The 19,195-nt window shown below is 32.6% G+C and overlaps 1 protein-coding gene across 4 annotated transcripts in view; it reads right to left on the bottom strand.

The window, feature by feature from the left end:
* Positions 1-910: 910 nt before the first annotated feature.
* The window catches only part of LOC106456920 (zinc finger protein 2 homolog), a 73,228-nt gene continuing 54,943 nt past the window's right edge, over positions 911-19,195 (bottom strand). For 3 of the 4 annotated variants that reach the window (XM_013916298.2, XM_022382704.1, XM_022382703.1), the window contains exons 7-11: positions 18,388-18,485; positions 17,665-17,875; positions 11,448-11,542; positions 9,567-9,780; positions 911-2,943 (exon numbers count right to left, since the gene is read on the bottom strand). In XM_013916298.2, coding sequence (XP_013771752.1) covers positions 1,691-2,943; positions 9,567-9,780; positions 11,448-11,542; positions 17,665-17,875; positions 18,388-18,485 — 1,871 coding nt within the window. In that variant the 3' untranslated portion in view covers positions 911-1,690. Of the gene's footprint in view, positions 2,944-5,537; positions 5,700-9,566; positions 9,781-11,447; positions 11,543-17,664; positions 17,876-18,387; positions 18,486-19,195 lie in introns of all 4 variants that reach the window. The other variant, XM_022382705.1, reaches the window with a different exon arrangement.

The raw sequence follows: 19,195 nt of genomic DNA, 5'->3' as shown, positions 1-19,195 counted from the left end.
CTGAAAAGGTGGTGTCTATTTACTTGTGACCACGCTGTGTATAATATTAGATAACTTGTGTATGTCATCTATACCTAAGATACCGATACTTGAGCCAAGATCTGTTATGAATCTCGCAGTATCATGATTTTACCAAGAATTATGTATAATTGATATTCTCCACGTACATGAAGTTTATCATCATTTACTAAGAAATGGCTCACAGACACACCCCCAATGAAAGAATAGACCATTCCAAGTTTTTACTTGTTGTTGAACAAATGTTTAAACAACTCTTTTCAAATATGTACCAGCTGCTTAGTGTCGGCTAATAATATGAAAAATTAAATTGTGGCGGAATGCTACAAGTTCTTCAAATACCTATAAAATGATAGGTTTCTTTTTGTGAGTGTAAAACACTTAAATACACCAATTTAATTTATTATTGTTTTATAATGCTGATTTAATCGCCTATAAACAATTGATGTCATCAATAGTTTGCAAGCTATATATATATATCAGAAATTTTAACTTTCAATAACGTTAATTTCAATCCACGACATCTGTTTCAACAACTGGAAGTACACACTGCAGTAAAAATTAGTGCTGAAAAAATATATGATAAATACATGAAAAATAAAAACTGAGATTTATCATTTCATTAAATGTTTCATTCATTGCCTGTGAATATTGTGAAAATGTTCGAAAACATGAGTTCGTAATTATAATTGTGCTGACTTGGTTAAAAATAAACATGGCAATTGAATCCCAGTTGATTTTAACTCGTAATACTTTCAATGTAACAAGAATGTGCTTAGCATGGCAAATAAAGTTCCCAGACTAACAAACTTCTTTTATCAATTTTAATGAGTATTTTAACACACTGACAAAGTTTAGAAAAAATGAGAAAAAATACAAGACTTCTTTTTTTCTGATATTTATATTTATTCATAGTCATTTCTATTTAGCCAGTGTACATCTGTACACACACACACACATGTAGCAAAAAATATATGAAATAGGGAGAAGATGTATTACATACCTGTAATACACTGTAAATAATATCTGGGTATGAAAAAATAAAAATCTATAAAGGATAAGTTCAGTTAGTTTATAGTGTCCAGGTCTGCTCTAATATTGCAGTTTGAATAAACGTTATGCATACACTTGTACAGTCTTGTGGGTATGACCCCATGGGTATATATAGTACTTCATGCAATGCCTAGAAAGACAGTCCCTTGTACACTTTTCAATAACTTCAACATTTAATTTTCTAGGCAGATGTATTTAAAAACATAGGCAAAATACACTGTAGAAACCAAGTTCTGATTTCAGAATTGCAAGACAGATTTTGCACTTCTACGAGTACACCCTTTCATCTTCAAACCTGACACTTGAGTAAATGAAGATTTCATGAGGAACAGACATTAACTTCACTGATGATAAACATTGAAAGTGTTGTTAATGCAACAGAAAAGTAACACATATTAAGTAGATATAACCATATGTATGGCATTAGATTAAAAATCCTATATAGTTATTAAATTGAAAATAAATATTTAGAACCAAAAAAAAATATGTTTATAAGAACCCCTATGTTTATATTTATTTATCAACTCTTTTCTGTCAATATCTTAATAATAAATGTTAGGATCTTATTAAAGATAATGATTTCCATCTGGAATTCAACATAATTCCTTTTTTTTTTTATTTACTTATGAATTAATTTATGTCGTTTTAAATTTCCATTATCTCCAAATCTCTTCCCACAAATATCACAGACGAATGGCTTTTCTCCACTGTGAATCATTTGATGTTTTGTTAAACCCCCTTTTTTTTTGAACCTCTTTTCACAAATGTCACAAGAAAAGTGACATTCATCAGAGTGGCTTAACTGATGCTGCCGTAAGTGACATTTTCGCTTAAAGCTCTTTTCACACAGATCACACTTAAACAATCTTTCATCATTATGAACCAAGTAATGCTTTTTTAGGTTAAACTTCCAACGGAAACTTCTACCACAGATTTTACATCTGTGTGGTACTTCTCCAGTATGGACAAAATAATGGCTTTTCAAGTCTCTATTTCGCTTAAATGTTTCATCACACTTATCACAACTAAATGGTTTTTCTTCAGTATGAAGAAACAAATGCTTCTGTATGGCATATATTGATGCAAAACCTTTCCCACACACATCACACAAGAAGTTTTTCTTTATGGAGTGAGTGGATAGATGGCACTTTAACTGCTCATGTTTCATAAATCTTTTTCCACAAATATCACAACCAAATGGTCTTACATCAGTGTGGATCATCCGGTGATCCCTTAAGTATTGATAACACAAGAAGCTCTTACCACATACATTACAACGATATATTTTCCTACAAGTGTGAGTCAGACGATGCGTATCTAAGTATTCATTTTCTAAGAATGTTTTACCACAGACATTGCAACGGAATGATTCTGCAATAGTATGTAAATACTGATGCTGTTTTAGATTTGCTTCCTGTAAAAACACTTTACCGCATTCACAAACGAATGTTTTTTCTCCACTGTGAAGAAGTAAATGTTCATTTAGTTGCCTTTTTTCTGCAAATTTTTTATTGCAGACAGTTAACTGTTCTCTACTATGGAGCAACTGATGCTTTTTAAAATTTTTCTTACGTGTGAACATTGCTCCACAAATTCTGCATCTGAGCTTTTCCATCCTTGTATGATTGATTTTTCGATACTGCAATTTTCTTTTCTGTCCAACTTTTTTCCCCTTCATATCAGACGCGATTAATTTTCCTTCCATATTGATGTTTTCATTCTCTTCCAAGTCTTCACAGTCTGTTGAACATGTGCTATATACATCATGTTTATGCATTTGTTTCTCTGATATAAGGCTGGTTTTTGTAGTCGTAGAAGAGCTAAGGAGTTGGTACTGTTCCCTGCTACTTCCAGTAGATACTTTTTCATGCTCTGTAAGAAAATATTATACCAAAGATAAATGAAACCAAAATATTTTACCAAATAAATTTAAACAAAATAAGCTACAATTCAGAATACAAATATATTTAACTGTCATCATGAAATCTGATATAAAATTTTATAGATTCAATCAATTTAATGATTTTATTGAAAGTTTATAAATGATTCACCTACAAATATGACTAAGAGATACATTTATTATAAATTCTACTACACTTACAACATGTAAATAAATAGCTCCTGTTGTAACACCTAATTTAAGTATGATGACATTTAATACACTTTAGAAAATTAACACAGGTAAATAAACATACAACACACATCATATTTTGACTTAAATTTCCAGTAGTAACATATCTAGAGTGGTTTCGACTAAAAGTTATTTACAGTGAGAATTTCTCACACTTCACACACACACAAATAGGAAAAAAAAGGGGATAATTTAGCTCATTAATTATAAGTTATCATTTTCCTAAAGTGAAAATGTATTTCCAAACATACTTACCTCTGCTGACACTAACAGCTATTTATTGATCTTCATCTTTGCCATCCAACGTTATGTTCTCTTGCTCCAGTCTTTACATACCCCACTCGACTGCCCTCGGCAATATCTAATTTGCAAAACTTTACACCGGCCCTCACACGCCCTCTATGCAGGTATACAAGCACTGTATGCAGACAATATAATCACTTTTTCTAGACTTACCACATTCCAGTCACTAACACCGGCTCTTAGTGGGGAGGAAGGAAAGGAGAGTGTCAGCGGAGGTAAGTCCGACGTAAAGTTTTGCAAATTAAATATTGCCAAGGGCAGTCGAGTAGAGTATATAAAGACTGGAGCAAGAGAACATAACGTTAGATGGCAAAGATGAAGATCAAGAAATAGCTATTAGTATCAATGGAAGTATGCATGTTTTGGAATAATTTTCAGATGCAAGACAATGCATGGACACCACACTCAATAACACTATCTTCATAAAAGCCACTGTAGACTTAGCAAGATTAACGACTATCTGGAGAATCTGGGTCACATCCAGATAGTTTTCAGATATAATATGTCCACATAACAAATTATAATATAATATGGTAATTAGATCCACATGTAAAACATTCTAAAATTCTATTTTTACCTCAGCAATACTGGTTAAACAAAATGTGAGAAAAAAAAGCTTTTAAAGTAACCCAAATGACATTAGAAAACACAAATACTAACTTAAGTAACCTTTCAACTGTTTTTAACAAAAACTAAGCCCAGAAATCTATTATTATAATAATAATAATAATACTCAGTTTTTGTCTGTTCTGAAAATGTGCACGCACTTTACTATCTAAATGCATGTGCACATGACAATGTGAAGTTTTAAGTAGTTTTTTAAAGGTTTCTTTTAAAATAAAGGACTTAAAACTTAATAAATGACATAAAACTTTGAATCATAACATACATTATAATGTTAATTTCATTCACATACATTGATATTAAAGGTGTTAAATTTTGAATGTGACACAGAGACTTGCACAGAAAAGGGTTTAAAAGAGTTACCTGAAACAAAAAGGGTAATCAAATTGTTCATTCTTTTCTGTTCAATTGGAAAAAAAACAACAAAAAAACTGCTAAACTTATGTTGGACAGCCAATATGTTTAGTGGGGTTGGGGCTTGTTCAGACCATACCTTGTGTCACCTTCTATACCATTAGATTTGACTGGCCAAACCCAGCTGTTTGAGATGGGCATTTGTGATAAGTAACTGTGCTCACCAACTCAGTCACTATGGGCCCCATGCCAGCTGTGGTGAGGGTACTGTACCAAATATACCTCCACTAGACCATCAGTCTTTACAGACCATGTTTCAGCTGTGCAAGTGTTTTTCTTTTGTAGTACAATGTAGAATGAGCCAGAAATAGTGTGTATACCTCGTCTCTACTGAACAGATTTGGGATTAGAAAGATAAAGCCATATATATAAAGGGTCAACATAGAGATATGTAACATCAATCTACTTATGGATTGTGATGCATCATAGTTATATGTATGTGCAGTGACCTGCACTACAGCCCAGCTCAACTTCTTAGTGCAGAGGGTCCCCTTGTTCTAGCCCTAGGAGTTAGGTCCCAATTGATAAGGATTCTCCATGGCCCACCAACCCAGTGGCTGGTAGCTAGCAAATGGCTAGTGTCTCTTGGGCTCCACTTGATCAGGAGAGGAGAATGTGCCCTTATCCCCATTGGTCCTTTGATCATGAAAGGTATTTTACTGGAGGCAGTGCAATGGATGAATGCAAAACTCAATTTTGAAAAGCTGGTAAGTGCTAGTCAGAGAAGTGAGCAAGTACATGACTGCAATGATGTTTTTTTCCATGATAGTCCATGAAATCGGTATGGTTTGGATCCTACATGAAATGTAATGCAGATATATACTGAAAGACCAAGAGGAGACCAAGTGTACTTACAGAACACCTATCTCACAGTGCGTATGTGTAGTGCCTAGAGCGGATGGTATAAGAACTTTCCTTTACCCTGGTCCAATGCAGATTTTGGCTAAGTATACCTGGGAGTTAATACTAGCCTGCAGTAAATAAGTACACTCACTGGTTTAAAGTTGAAAGGTGGATTGAAGGATGAATATGGGTAGAAGTCTAAATTCCTCCAGAGATGAGACAGCCAGGTAGCAGAGAAAGTGGTCAAGGAAAGTGTGTAGGGTAGTCCACAAGTCAGCCTGTAGAATCTCCTCTAGAGGACAGTGAGTATGGACTGCAACAGAAAATGTAAAGTGTCAATTTTGGTAAGAGGAGACACAAAAGAGCTGATAATCATCCACTTCCAGATGGAGGGGCTGGTGGATCCATCCAGTCAGAGTAGAGGAAGAATGGGCTCTAGTACAAAAAGGATCCCAAGAAATGAAAAGATGGTGATGGGAATTCTGAAAGGAGGAAGTGCATAATAGATAACAACAAACAGCCTGTATAAGATATAGGAGTCTGTCTGGGTAAGAATGATAATAGATATGTGATACAGAAGGAAAGGATATGGAATCAAGACTTCCACCTTCCCTAGCACTGAAAGTGTTGGGAAGGAAGGACCTGTCAGGGTAAAGAAGAAGATAAGTGCAGTGCTAGATAGTTTGAGAGGAATTTATGGCATAAATAGTCAGAACAATGGTGACCACAGGCGAGGAGAATGAAACAGATTTAATATAGAGATAATATAGGCAAAAGGGTCCTGGGTGAGTGTGTGTGTGTGTGTGTGTATGAAGAACAACCTTCAGGTCCCAGTTTGGCAATGGAGTAAGACAAGAGGGTCTACGAATTACAAAGCAACAGAAGAGGGGGCTATGGACAGGTGAAAAAAAGATCTGAATTATTGGGAAAGGTAGAATGTGGTAAAGATTGAAAAGCCACAGTTGAAGAGCCATGTGAAGAGGGTAGTAAGATTTTGTAAGGTAGGCTAGCCAGAGGGGGAATGGTGAAGTAAAGACCAATGGTGATAAGCCCACAATTTACACTAGTGCACAGAAAAGGTGGATGGGCAACAAGTGTGTAACAGAAAGAAAGTTGCATGATTGGATAGTCTGGCTGAGATTAACCAACATGTTCCACACATGAAGATGAAGTGATGTCACTCTCTGATAAAAGAGTGATAAGTGCAGTTGGACCAGAAGGGACAGAATGTGAGGAAGAGTACTTGATCAAGAGAAGATGAAATACTGGAAACCAAGGTTGGGCAGATAGTAAGGGGCAACCAACAGGACTCTGCAAGGGGTGTCCAAATCAGAGCAATGATGTGAGGAATGAGGTGGAGAGGTATAAGGAAGAGATGGGACCAGTTCTGACTGAGGGCACTGACAGCCAGGGATGATGGATGAAGTGCAGGATACCGAAAAGATAAGAAGTTTGGTATTGAGTGGTGTGGCAAAACCATCTATGATGGGAGTTCTGAGTTGGGAGCAGATTTATCAGAAGATTTGACGATCGAGGGACCATTCCATGAATAAGACATTGTCTCAATGAAAAAGAGTCTGCTATCATGTTCACTGCACCTGGAATATGACAGACTATTAAACTCACCCAGTTGGAATGGGCCCAAGAAAGGAGATCCAAAGTTTGAAAGCAGATGGTCCTTGAATGGGTACACCTTGGTGGTTGATATCAGGCATGACTATGGAGTTGTCTGAATGGATTCCTAAATGATCAACAAGAAGGGGAAGGAAATGAGAATATGACTGACAGACGGTGAGAAGGTTGAGGGTGTTGATATATAACAAACATTCCTCAAGGGATCATGAACCTGAAGTCAGGTAGTCATCAAGCAATGCTACCCAGAGAGAGAAGCATTTGCAAAGTGGTGAAGATCCAGTTTGGGAGGAATTCAGTGAATGCTGGGGGTGGTGTTGGAGCAGTCTAGCCACCAAGCAAGCTCCTCCAGTGGAGAAGGAGGGAGGAGGATTGCTGAGGAAAGTGGAACCCTGGAAATGTTACATTGGTTTTTCAACATCCACATGTGTGTGTGTGGGCAAGTGGAATGAGGGGTTCTAGAGAAGCTATAGTCCTCAAAAGAGATAGAATCTCTATCACTGATTGTAAAGCATGAGCTTTGGTGACCAGATCTCCAGGATCCCATAAGCAAACCAGAAAAGGTTAGGCAAGCTGAGGATAGAGTTCAAGAGAATTCCTAAGTGGATGAGATATTGAGTCGGGGTAATTAAGGATTTGAAAATATTGATAAGCCATTCTAAGCAAATGATTTGTGAAGATGAAAGGAAGTGTGTTCAGAGGAAGTTGCCTGGGAATGGGTGAGGAGCTAGTCATCCACATACAAATGAAATTGTAGACCTATACCACGAAGATGTTGATTAAAAACCTGCATAATTTAAATGAAAACACAAGGGGCTGGCACTATTCATAACAGGTGGGTATAGAACTGGAAATGTGATTCTGTGGATAAATCAGAGATGTTGTTGTGAGGATGGATGATCAGAATGTGGAGAAAGGCATTTGAAACAACAACTTTGTAAGTTGAAGGAAAGAAAGGTATCTAAGAAGGCTCAAAGATAAAGTCAGATTATTTGGGCACTAGATAGAGAAACAACCAATAATGAATCCATTCCCCAAACTGGAACGACAGACCCCGACGATGGTGTATCAAGTAATGGGAAGTCTGAGTGACCATAAGTAAGAACACAAAAATCAGACAGATGCAGGGGATGAGTGGCATGTACAGCAAAGTGTGGGGAGAGGGATAAACAAAGAAATCACAATGGGAAGAGTTGTATAAAAACAACAACAAGAGTCAAAGTATGTGGTAGAAAGAGAGAGAAAGAACTGTACATACCTGAGTAATAAAGTTTTAAAAATTCAAGGAAGACTGAGATTTTTCTTCAGTAAGTAAGGATGTTCCCAAAGCAAAACCTGGAGGCAGAAAAAAATTGTTCAAGTTTGTTCTCCTCAACTTCAGGTTTGAAGGAAAGGGGAAGGGAAATGAGTGGAAGGACTGAAGCAGAGGGTTCTGGCTGCATCATGGATACCAACACACATTGGAAAATGGCTGCCACATCTTTCACAGATAAAGAACTCCCCACAGAATTATTAGTAATTTGTTCAGTGTGAGTAATCTTTACTTACATTAGCAGAAGAAGAGTTCACATTAAACTGTGAATTCATATTGAGTATGTCTAAACTCAATTAAGTGCAAGTTGAAAATTGAAAAAGTGGCAAATTTCAGGAAGCTCAAACATGTATCGGTACACAACAGTGCGAAGAAAAAGAATAAGGATTCATGAGCAAGAATGTAGAGGGCATGATTACATCATCATGCAGTGGTGCAAAATCATTTCATTTCATGAGATTAGGTGGGAGTTTTCACAAGGCTGGGATCTTTGGAAGACTGTACAAACTTTACAGGACTATAAGCTATTCTGTGTATGGAGGCAAGTATTCATCTTAATGTATTATTTCAAGAACACTTTTTATGCACATCAGTCCCACCAAGTGGAATTTAAATTTTTAACAACCAATTTATGATGATAAAATCATAAATCTCAAAATAATGCTTTTTACATGTTGATTTTATTACAAGAGATTACCACTTTGTAATTGATAAACAATTGTGTTTAAGCAAAACTATACATTAGGTTATTTACTCTGTGTCCACTACAAGTACCAAACCCAACTTTTTAGCATTATAAGCCTGTGCATGATGAAAAAGTGTATGGTAAAATACGTAGAATAATTACTTCTTTGTATATTGAATTGGTATATGAATATCTAACAAAAAGAAAAGTAAAATTAAACAATTCTACAGATGAAATTAAACCTTTAATTTGAAAATGTCCATGATTCTAAGTTTGTTTTAAAGAATTGAGTCTTATAAGGCAGTAGAAAAACAACATGTTCTTAGTATTTTTCTAAATATCTAAAGTTCCCTTCCATAGCTCTTTATAATTGTTTTTGAGCTACAGAGTATGTAAATTTGTAACTTCCATAAATAAGCTCAAACAAGTATACTGAGAACTGCTGTACTGTGAATTCTGTTATCCATACAACATAAAAAAATGCTGGAGTCTGGATGGTGCATGTGGATCCATTACCGAAACTTAACTCAGTAAATAAGTATCATACTCACCAGACACTACTTCTTGTGCAAGTTCTATTTGATCTGATGCTTCTATTTTGTCTTGAGGATAATCTGACTTAAGAGGTTCAAACTCCTCTGTTTGTACAACACTTTCTTCCTTTTCAATTTTGTCAATAATTCTTTCTGAATTCCTCCAAACTTTGGAAACAGACTCATTTTCTTGTAAGTCAAAACATGGTTCTGTCTTCATGGAATGAAAGTTCTAAAATGAAAATAATATAATGTTTTTGTTCAAATTTTTATGAGAGAGTGAGAATTTTTTGGCAGGTGTTTACAAATATTTCTGATCCAAGTTCTTACTTTCAGATCTCATTTCTTCACAGAATACCCCAAAATAATTTTTAATATGACATTAGAAGTTGGAAATAGGTTCTGTAGATGAGCTGAAAAAAAGTGACTGTAGGACACTATTTAAATATCTGTACTTATAATCAATCAGCATGTGTTTTTATTTTATTTTTTATCACCCTTCACACCTGCATATTGTACAAAGTCAGCCTTTAGTTATCTTGTGCTTAAGGGTAGCTCTTACCTTTGAATGTAGTCAGTTTTCTAATTTTAAATATTTCAGCTGTATGTAAGCACATACTATTATATGGTGTATAGTAAAACTTTTATTCTAAGCCACAGATTATGACAGCCAGACCTTGTGTATGGCAGACTTTAGTTTAGTTTATAACTACTTTGGAAATAAAACAAAAATATGTTTAGTTATTGCCTGTAATAGTGTGATATTGAGTCTGAAAGTAAAAAAAAAATTGAATAAAAGTGTGTGTGTGTGCTGATCAGTGAAAAACATCAAGATACTCCCTATTTTATGCAGTCAACTCATTACAAGCAATTGTATTTGTATTCTGTATACACGTACAGCAACAACTTATGATTAGATATCACAATCAGTGTTTACTCTCTTCATACAACATGCTTGAGAAGCAATGTTTATAACTTACCAGTCTTGAACAAGTTTAACATTTGCTAATTTTTAATAAATAAACATTATAAAATACATGTCTCAGTGAATTCTCCGAATGTTTTTATTGTTTTCTAATGAAGCTTGTGGCCACAACTCCCTAGTCACTTAACAGGTACACTTTCACATGCAAGGCACAAATTGGGTAACAGAATATTCTTAAGGTCAAGTTGCTAATTATGGAAAGTAAATGGCAGCATGATGTGTAGAACTCATTGTGGTCCATTAAAATAATAATAATAAATTGGTCCATAAAAAAAACGTTTTAAAAACTACTGCTCTAAGAGTACATCAATGGTTACAAAATGTTGTTGAAAAAAACAATTTTTTTTTACATACAATTAAGAATAAATAAAATTTACTAAAACATTAAAAAATAATGAAACAAATTTATAAAATTCAGGAATGTGCAAGAAAAAATAATTTAGTACTTTTGTATTCTTTATTATTAAAGAATTTGAAAAAAAATCTGTATACTGATATAATTTTCTAAGAGAAACAACCTGGAACCAAAACTTGAATATAGATGTATATGTCTTGATCATGAACCTGTACACCACTGAAATGTAAGTACTATGCTCCAATTGAACATTTGAACAATTATACAATTATGATGTACATTTAGATGTCTAAGCTGGAAGTCAATAATGACAAAAATGTAATTTTGAATATGACACCAGACATAAAAATCAAATCTAAGAAACACTAATTATCTTTGTTATAAATCTAAATAAAGTGAATAGTTGAACTTACCTACAAAGGCAACTGCTTTCCATAGGACACTTACTCCCCCCCCCTCCCATTAATGAAACTGCTAGCATTTAAGACTAATCTTTCATTTATAATGTATCTTACAAGAATAAAGCATGAATAATACTGAAATTTTGGCTTAAATTTACCTCACATTTCCATGTCACACATCTGGAAGATCTTTTTTGTAAGGTAGCTCTTTCTACAACAGGTTCAACTTGGTTCACAAAACCTGTACTTGGTCCTAGGTAAATAATAACAAAAGATTTATTATTACTATAAACTTATATTATCCCTAGAAGTCCTATTTAAAAATAATATGTTAACCCAGCATCTGCCAGCTTTTTACTAGATAAAACATTTTTTTTTTATAGTTTAAGACAATTAGATTCAGACTTAGGTAAGTCAGTTAAATGTTAACCCAGCATCTGCCAGCTTTTTACTAGATAAAGCAATTTTTTTTTATAGTTTAAGACAATTAGATTCAGACTTAGGTAAGTCAGTTAAATCTAAATAACTGACATATGTATTGACTGCTAAGAATACATTATATATTATTTTAAAAAATGCAAATTGGTTGAAGTAAACTGTTTATTAAAAGCTTGTAGTCTATAATGCCTATTTGGATTCTAATAATTGAGACTCTGAAATTAACTATTTGATCTCCTTAATCATGATCAACGACATTAGTACAGGTATTACAAAGACAATTGGAAGCTGAAAATGTTTTTGTTGTCTAGATTATTCAAATTTAAGACTTAAAACAAACCTGTATAATTTGTGTGTTTATTTGTTGAATTTGTGAGCTATATGCACTTGCAATGCCTAATTTTGAAGTGATATACTATAGGGAAGACAGTTAGTTAACGCTATCAACCACCAACATGTGGGCTACTCTAATTGAATGGTAGGATTTAACCATTATTGTCTAATGCACCCATAGCCCCATTGTGCAGAGTGTAATTCTTGTCTGGTAGTTAAAGGGTGCAAGCTACAGAACTTGAGATACACAGTCCAGTTAATTTGTGAGATAAAGGAAGTATATAACCTCACTAAATTATACACTTATGTTGAATATTTTTACAATAAGATGGTGAAGCTAACCTGTTATGGTGACACTTGCATATGTCTGTCCATTAACAGAAAATAAGAAAATGTAGGATATATATATATATATATATATATATATATAAGTTTCATAGGTTTATCCTACACTATGTTTGCTAGCCTAATCACATGTAATGTTGGTGTAAAGCTCAGTTGGGTTTATTTTGTTTTCCATTCAAAGCTACATAATAGCTATTTGTGCTACCTGTCCCTAATTTAGCAGCGACAGACTAAAGGGAAGGCAGCTAGTCAACACCACCCACTAACAACTTTTGGACTACTCTTTTAACAACAATTAGTGGTATTGACCATCACATTATAACACTTCAATGGCTGAAAGGGCAAGCAGGTTCGAGGATTTGAACCCACAACCTTCAGACTGCAAATCGAACGCCTTAACCACCAGGCAATAAAACTCGGACATCTTTAAACCTACAAGAAAAGTTAATATTCACAGTAAATATTTTATTACTAAGATTGATTTACTTATGAAAGTGAAACTATACCAAAGTTTCTATCTAAAGAATAGCATGTGTTTAAGCAATATTGCATTAGAAACAATTACTAGACAATTTTCACTTTACTTGGCTGATTCCCATAGTTGAATGGTAACTTTTTGTTAGGCAAAACAAAACTGTAATTTAAAATCTTGGTTTACAAGTTAATGAAAAGCAGGTATTGAAAACACCAAGTTTCAATTAAAAATATGTCAGTGACCAAATGACAAATAGTATTAAATATCTTTATTGGAATGTTTAGGAAAACAGAGTAGCAAATATTTGCTCACTCTAATACCATTCAGAGAAAAAAGGTTTTACTGAATTTTAAACATTGTTGTCACAAACCTTTAATCATTACAAAATCTTTGTCCATGTTATTGATTATTAAGTTTTTAACTAAAGTCAACTTGTAAAGCCATAAAAATATTTGTAACCACTGGCCTAAATACCCATTTTTGATAATAATTTTCTTGCTTTGTAAAAGGTTTGTATGTTCTTTTATCTGCCAGATAAAAAAGTTCAAATAAAGCTTTATGGGAGTGGGTTTTTACTTGTCTGCATACAAAAAGACATAGTTTGAAATTTTCTTAAGGTCACAACAGTACTCTATCTGGAAACTTTTCAGGGGTTGAGTATTTTAATTGTTCCATGTGACATTCTAATCTGATTAGAGTAAGACTGATATCTTTTATTCTGCGTAAGTTAAAAATATTCTATGAATATAATTAGTATTATTCAGAGTATCATACACTAATATACTTGTATTTAAGTGTATTAGTGTAAGTTTTTTTGCCTATATCTATTAACTTTGTTACTTGATTATATTTCTTACATTAACAAGTTCCGACATTTGTGGATCTGAAGTTGCACCTTGGTATAACAAAGAGTGCTGTATATTAATTGTTATTTGGTTGTGCTTTACCTTTTTAAGTTTGATACTAACTGTAATGAAATCGTTTATTTACCGGAAAAATATCCTCAAAATTTAAAACTATTAAACACGCTCAAATGCTTATGCATGGGAATGGAAATGTTACAATTTTTACTCTAGTGGTAAAAATAATTTCCTTCCAAAGTGCTTACGTTACTGGATTACTTTAATAGTCATACCCTAGAGTAGAGCATGGTGATTAACTCAACAAAGTCAACAAAATCTGTTACCTATGAACATCAATTACCTTACAAGTGTCATGTAAAATAAATGATTAATCGAAATTATGATCAATTAATGTCAAAAATTATTAACTGATGTTTCCAATTTTTCCCATTTTCAGTTGTTCCAACTATCATGTACTCAAATTATAATTAGTGTTTCTGATTATTCCAACTCTCCAGTAACTGAATTACTGCCTTTATGGTTTTCCATTCGTATTTGCAATTAATTCAGATTTGTTCTGCTTAATTGATTATAGTATCATGACACAAAAATAACCAATTAATTGAAATTAAGGTTTCTGATTATTACTATTTTTGATTAATATAACTACACAAGTAACCAGATTATGTTTACTACTAAACACAAAGATACACTATGGTTATATATGCTCTGCCTACCGTGGGTATCAAAACCTGAGTTGAGCATTACTAACCAATTTACATTCAACTAATTGCTTATTCTCACAAAACTAATTTTCCTTTTTTCAGCTTATTTTTAAAAAGCATTTTCAAACTATCAGTTATTTAATACGACAGATATCTTTAGGCACAACAATGGAGGATTTAAGTTACTTTTTTTAATCCTAAACTGTATACATTATAACATATGATATACCAAAGTTCATACATTACTTTTCCAAGTGAAACCAAGGACTTTCAAACACTTTTCAGAAAGACACATTACAATATATATTTTCAAAACAAAAAAACAAACAAACATCATTTTATAATCCATGGCTATTAGAAACCAACAGGCCTGAAATTTGTGATAAAAAGTCATGACACTGTAAATGTTTTTTGTCTACATTCTTCTTGGTTTGTCCTTATGTCTTTTGGCATTTAAACAGTTACATTGGAAAATAAACTGTTTTGATACAATATGTAAAAAAGTAGTTGTGAGGGTTGAAAATTCAGATTTTAGGAAGTAATGCACCACCAACAATGCCTGCTGCATAACAACTGAACACTAAGCATATACGAGATATTTCTAAAGCTAATAAAATAAAATCACTGTAAAACATAATGTTAAAATAGAAAACAATTTTAGCAAATATACTTGATCAGGTTTAATGATTACAAAATATCTCTTAAATAAAACACAAAATTCTAGTAAAGACTTTGGAATGGACAAACCAGTATTGTGTTCTTAAAGTGATTTTTTTTCCAACGAAGTGTGGATACCATTTGAGCCAGAAACTATCATTTGCCCAATGATGCCAAACTTGAGAAATTATTTCTACAGCTCGTGTATGATTAAACATTTCAAAACAATAAAATATGTATTCACTTATCATTTACAAAAAAAACACTGTGAACTATTATATCCATAGAACAGCTATAAGAACCCAATGACAGTCTAGATGTTAAGCTATATAAGTTAGAGAACTGTATAAGTTATAAGTAGTATGTCTATATGAAATGTGTTCTGATTTCTGCAAGGACATAATAATCAAAACAATGCACATTGTTAACCAATAACAGTGTTTGTTAAAATGTCTTGCAAACCTGTCACAATTTATGACCATTAACAGATTGCCACTGAAAATATTTTTTATATTACATTTGTTTCTGCCAGTTACATTTTGCATATTTTGGTACATTAAAATTAGATCCCGATTTTTAAGAAAGTTGTGGATCTAGAAAGGCTTAAGGAAGTTTTGTTTTAACTTTGTGTCAAAGACAAGTAAACAAGACAAACTACACACAGTCTTTGAGAAGATATGCCGATCGTAAATGCAATCAAAACAAACATAACAGAACATTTCAAAATATCTGACAAAGAGAAAGGTGTCATGTTTTGCTCATGAAGTTCTTTGATAAAATCAGAATTTTCTATCAACTAATGAGCTTTATAGTGTGATATTTGATTTATGACAATGTAACATCAAGTTTGTAATTTTTATTAGTTAAGTACCTCCTTCATTCAAGTGTGGACAACCAAATCTGTAATGAGCTTTACAGTGTGATATTTGATTTATGACAATGTAACATCAAGTCTGTAATTTTTATTAGTTAAGTAACTCCTTTATTCAAGTGTGGACAACCAAATCTGTAATGAGCTTTATAGTGTGATATTTGATTTATGACAATGTAACATCAAGTCTGTAATTTTTATTAGTTAAGTACCTCCTTCATTCAAGTGTGGACAACCAAATCTGTAATGAGCTTTATAGTGTGATATTTGATTTATGACAATGTAACATCAAGTCTGTAATTTTTATTAGTAAAGTAACTCCTTTATTCAAGTGCGGACAACTATAGTTTATTGCAGACAACCATATTGGCCTGAAGTTTGTCTGCTGGACAACCAAATCTGCAAGTCTTATTTCAAACACTATATTTAAAACTATGCAGTTACTCAAATGATTTGAACCAAGTAAGAGAATCTTATATTTTCATATCAATTAAACATGGATTTATTAACATAAAAATAAGTTTGCAGGATGAAGTACCCTGTTAAAATATAAAATTTTGTTAAAGTTAATAAAACCTTATATTTTAACTCAGTGCTTCAGCCTATAATTTTCTTTTTACATTAAAGCAAAGAGAAGTGAATAATCATAATTCCTTTTATTTATTACAGAAACAGGTACTTAGACACAGTAAAAAATCTACTATTTAGGAATTTGGTTATTTGTTTGTGGTAAAGTTGTGATCAAAAAGCTAAATTCAATCAAAAAATGTCAGGCAAGTGCTATTTTAATGATGGTTGGCCAGAAGTCACATTTGCACAGAATTTTACCTTATATACACTAGAAATTTTAATAAAATTAAAAAAAATAACAGCACTGCATTTCTAAAACACAGATGTAACAAGACTTTTTGTTTAAATTACAAGTTTTTTACTTAATGAAATGTGAAAAATGTTCCAAACATTCCCTTAAGAAAAAGTTCCACATGTAAATCAAAAGCCATAGGATTGAAACCCTTCACCTAAATATTTGATCCTTCAGTCTTGGGGGCATTATAATGTGATGGTCAATCCTACAATTAGATGGTCAGCAGTTTAAAATTGGGGAAAGTGACATGCAGATTTAGTAACTCTGGCATATCAAAGACAAAGGCAAGCAAGTTTGGTGACAATATTTAAATTTTTTTGATAGTTGGAATAATCAAAAATTGCAATAATTACAAATCTAACTTAATTATTTTTGTGACAATAGATCTAATTATATTTCCAATGAATTGATTGTTGGGAAAATGAAATATATTAATTTCAATTAATCGATTAAATTGTAATTTTAATTAACAGATTAGTTTACATGACACTAATTGATGTAACTGCTGCTCATAAGTAATTGATCAAACCATCTAAACTCTAAGCCTTACCTATAAAGTAAATAATTACAACTGAGAATGCCACACTATGTCAGCAAAGATATTTGGTGAGCAAATGATCTCAGATTCACAAAATTAAGACACTGAGCTATGAGACTACACTTACACAACTAATATCTAAATTCTTAATAAAAAATAAATATAAATAACACAAAGAATAATAGGGGTTTTACTTCAAGGGATAAAATATGCCTTGGTAAAATTATAATTTTTTTTTAACTTAAGGCATTAGCTAAAGCCATGCTGAAGTAATATATGTGCTCACCAGATGCTGGTTCCACCTTAAATTCCATTTGATTTGATGCCTTTGTTTCTTCTTCTGGAAATCCTGGTTTTACTTGTTTCAACTCCTCTGTATCTACCAGCTTTTCATTTTTGGTACTTATGATGTCAACTTTTTTTAAATCCTTTCTGAAGTTATGAATACAACCACTTTTAGGTAATTCTTTAATTGGATCCATTTTCACAACTCCACTCTGAAAAAAATAAGGATTTTTAACATATGATTACAAAACAAACTATTTAATGTTAAATAGAAATTCTGTTATTGCATTTAATAACTTCAAATCAATTCTAATGTTTATGAGATTCAACAACTAAGTTTGGTGGCCAATTCACAAAACATTCAACTTCTACATTTTCAGTTTCAAATATCAACATTCCAATCAGAAAGGTTAGTACAAAAGGAAGTAGTTGAAGTAGCTAAAATGTTTTACATCATGCTTTACAATATAAGCAGACTAAATTCCATGACTATGTGTATAATTCAACATTTAGTTAGAAGGTTTTTAAACATTTATTTTGTTTTACCTTTACGAGACACATAATTAAATTGATCTTAAGACTTATTGGATTCTTTTTTTAATGAACTATTGTTCATGTCATAATAAAATTTACTAAGTCTTTATCACAAAAGTTTCATGTATATAACCAGAAGTCAGTTTTCTTCTGCTTGATTACACACCAAAAATATTAATGAATTAATTACCTCATACTTTGTTGTTGGACAAGTAAACAGTGAACATTCTTCTGCACGGAATTTTTCTTCTTCAGCTTCCACTTTCTTTGCCAAAACTTTACCTGCATCTGAAACACCAATGAAACATGAACAAAGTTTCTTAAGGTATATATGGTGCTCATGCTAGTGAAGTATGTTTTACAAACCTATAATTGACATTATATACCATATGTATTAATATCTCACAAATGAATGAAATCTCATAAAGTGCAAGTATACAAAAACTAGTTTAAAATTATCATCATATTTCAACAATGATGATTATAAATAGCGTTTTGAACAAGACTCTGTGTTGTTGTATGCCCAGCTGACCTCACAAGCTCTGGTAGTGAGTAGAAAGACCTCATCAGCAGTAGTGTAAAGTATATAAAGTGAAAGGTTGAAAATGTTAGTAATCTTCTTCATTCTTACTAGGAACCCATATAGGGAAAGTAAAGAAAGATTTGTTATAAATATGTTAAACATACCTTAAGGTGAGTATCAACGTAACCTAAATCAACCTTTAGACCAGAAAAAAAAAAATTATATATATACACACATAATTAGATGCGTGGACAATTTACAAGATAGATTAACAACAAACTAATACTCCTGCAGGTGTGTAGTATTGTGTAAATACATTGTCCAAGATGATGAAATAAAAAACTGCAATTATATGTGTGACGTACAGTAGTGTGTGAATACAATGTATAAGATGGCAAAAGAAAAAAAACAATACCCTTGCATGTTTATAGTACTGTGGATAAACGCGTGTCTATATATATATATATATACTTAA

This window comes from Limulus polyphemus, unplaced genomic scaffold (genome assembly GCF_000517525.1).
Source record: "Limulus polyphemus unplaced genomic scaffold, Limulus_polyphemus-2.1.2 Scaffold272, whole genome shotgun sequence".
Classification (NCBI taxonomy): domain Eukaryota; kingdom Metazoa; phylum Arthropoda; class Merostomata; order Xiphosura; family Limulidae; genus Limulus; species Limulus polyphemus.
The sequence above is the reverse complement of the archived record's forward strand: the minus strand, read 5'-3'. Positions and strand labels throughout refer to the sequence as shown.